The 3068-nt window shown below is 44.5% G+C and overlaps 1 protein-coding gene across 1 annotated transcript; it reads right to left on the reverse strand.

The window, feature by feature from the left end:
• Positions 1-799: 799 nt before the first annotated feature.
• On the reverse strand, positions 800-1416 carry LOC130868284 (protein FAM156A/FAM156B-like). The gene has a single exon (XM_057760552.1). It carries the CDS (start codon positions 1412-1414, stop codon positions 800-802), a length of 615 nt encoding a protein of 204 aa, XP_057616535.1. The 5' UTR covers positions 1415-1416.
• Positions 1417-3068: the final 1652 nt, after the last annotated feature.

Here is a 3068-nt window from a genome sequence, read left to right on the forward strand (position 1 = left end):
GATTTACAGCGGGGTTGTGATACACAGCTGTGCAATTTCAAATTAACATTGCTAGAACAATGATTGAGTGAACACATAGGAAATTCTTCGAGAGATCCAGGATTTGGTATGGCTAAGAGGGAATCTTCTGTTCTTCTATATAGGTTCACACCACTGGATGCTTTACCCAATATAATACATTAGGTAGCTGCCTTAAGCATACATTCCCTTACTTCAAATTTTGGATGCTTTAAGTCAATGTGTCTCTTCTATCCAGAGTATGGATCTCATAATACCTATAGTTGCTATAATTCCTGTAATTCCTTTAGTGTGGGGGCATTCAATAAACTGATATCAAGAAACCATATAGAATACATTTATCTCTCTTATATATGCATATATATGTATATGTGTGTGTGTATATATATATATATACACATACACACACACAAACACACATGGTGTTGGTTCTTTTCAACAGGAAGTTGGGGGGCATTGTATTCCCAGGAAATGGCTGAAAATTCTTTGTGTGTGTGTGAATTACAACATGGGGGTTCACGGATGTCTGATTCCCACTTTTCTTTTGTGTAGGCTAACACACATCACCACACCCAAAAAGGCATGCTAAAAGATATAAGGAGGAAAGTTGGAGCCTTTCCTAGGACAAATTTGGTCATAGCACAAGTGTTTGGACTCATCCAAGGCAACTGATTGCCTAGACCTCAGAAGAGTCCCGGCCCCTGAGCTGGCCGTCAGCACTCTGTGTATCAGTTTTCATCTCCATCCTCTGGGAGCCAGCTCCTCAGCCTTCTTCCATCCTCTACTTGAGCATCCTCTGGAACATCTTCACGCTTTCCTGCTGTCTGTCCACCGGGAGCATCTGCTCTGGGTCCAGCTGCTGCCCAGTCCCCTCTGGCAGGGGGCTGGGTCTGTTGGCTCCCAGGCTGAGGGTGAGGCCATTGAGGCCCTGCACCAGCGTTTCCCAGGAGTGAGGGTTGGGGGCCGTGTTCCTCTCTCCACTCATCCCAGCATCATTTGGAACATGGACCTGACATGGGAGCTGATTCTGAGCTTTTTCGCTTGAGGGAGAGCCTTTGACAGCCCTTTCAAGCAGGTAAGGTGCCATGTGATCCCGGTGCCAGCGTCTTGAGTGCCTCAGGAAGACTTTCTTCCTCTGAGGGAAGCCCTGCTTTTCCCAGTACTGCTGCCACAGGGCCTTCTTCTCACGGGCCTGCTGCTGGAGCAGCCCCTCTGACAGAGGAGCAGGGACAACAGAGCCAGAGCTACGGCGGAGGCTCAAGCCACTGAGGCCCAGACTTAGCTTTTCTGAGGAGGAAGGCTGAGAGCCTGCTGAGGCCTCTTGGGAGCTTGTCACAGTGGCCATGCGGGAGGACATGGAAATCGACATTGGATCCCATTTCTGCAGCGGATCCATGGGTGTCTAGAGTCGGAGGCCACACTGAGCCCTGGGTCCAGGAGGAAAAGTGAAGGTGAAGGCTTGTGGAATAACTAGGCGATAGCCAGGAGGAATTGTGCAGCCAGGAAAATCTAGACTTGTAGCAATAGGGCTTGCCTGTCTGGGTTTATATCCTGCCCAGTTCCCACAGCTGGTAAGCCCCCAAAGAAATTCACATGGAGAGTCTACATTAGGTTATAAACTGATTGTCCCATTAGCTCAGGCTTCTTATTAGCTCTTGTAACTTATATTAACCCATTATCCTCTTCTATGTTAGCCATGTGGCTCAGTACCTTCTTCTTCAGTGGGGCATGTCACATCCTGCATCTTTGGTGGTCTGGGCAAGCGTGGAAGGAATGGGCTTCCTCCTTCTTAAAATTATCCTGTTCTCATCGCCCTGCCTCTACTTCCTGTCTGGGTGACCCACCTATACTTCCTGCCTGGCCAATCAGCATTTATTTAAAGCATGGTTGACAGAATATAGACAATTCATTTTTTTTAAACAAAGAAAAATATCCATAGTCCATTTTTTTTAGGAATGTGGGCGTAGTATTCCAGGCTACTTCCAGCCAATTGGCGGCACTGATAATCTTATGGAGACCTAAAGAAAATCTAGAGTTATGATCAAGTCCTGACTAGAGTATCCTGTGAGGCTTGATCATTTCAGGCAGCATCTTGAATCTGTTTTGGATCTAGAACTCGGACATCTGGGCCACCTGTTCCTACCAGAAATTTCTCAGGTGGTCTTCTTTGATCAAACCTGATTTTTCTCAACTCAAAATGAATATACAGCCTCTCATTTTTTGTGGAAACAAAAGCAAAATTTCTTCTCCAAAGTAACATACCTTTTTACTTCAATTTTGAAGTCAAGATATTTTCAAAATACCTATCTTGGATTGATTCAGCAGCATTTATAAGCAAATACCTTTTAGCAGAAGTTGCTCCTTCCTCAGCATTCAAACAATTCAAAGAGAGCATAATAACATACAGTATCAAGATTCTCTGTTTATTTTTCATCTTTATGTGGCTTTACTTTAACCACTGTTTCTTTGATTTTTACTTTTAACTTTTGGCTTTTTGAGACAGGTTCTCTGTGTATTTTTGTCCTGGAAGTCACTCTGTAGACCAGGCTGTCCTTGAACTCACAGAGATCTGCCTGCCTCTGCCTTCCCAGTGCTAGGATTAAAGGTGTGTGCTACAATCCCTTGAACTCACAGAGATCTGTCTCTGCCTCCCAGGCATCGGGATTAAAGTTGTGTGCTACCACACCTTGAAGTCACAGAGGTCAATCTACCTCGGCCCCTTGAATTCTCAGAGGTCAATCTACCTCTGCCTTCCAAGTGTTGGGATGAAAGCTGTGTACCACCACACCCAACTACTCTTTCTTTCTTTTTTACTTTAAGAACTTTAACTTTTAGTCTGCATATATTTTTAACATACTGTAAACCATTTAGATGTTTTCTTTGTCTTTGAATCTCTCTTTCCTGTATATCTCTCTTTTTCTGACTACATGAGTCTTTAATTTGCTAAGCAGTATGGAGAGGATTAAAGCTGTGGCTTTGACTGCTAGATATAGCCCATTTCTTAGCTTCCTGAGATTCAAGCCTCATGGCAGAGGTACCAGCCAGAGCCA

Source organism: Chionomys nivalis, chromosome X (genome assembly GCF_950005125.1).
Source record: "Chionomys nivalis chromosome X, mChiNiv1.1, whole genome shotgun sequence".
Classification (NCBI taxonomy): domain Eukaryota; kingdom Metazoa; phylum Chordata; class Mammalia; order Rodentia; family Cricetidae; genus Chionomys; species Chionomys nivalis.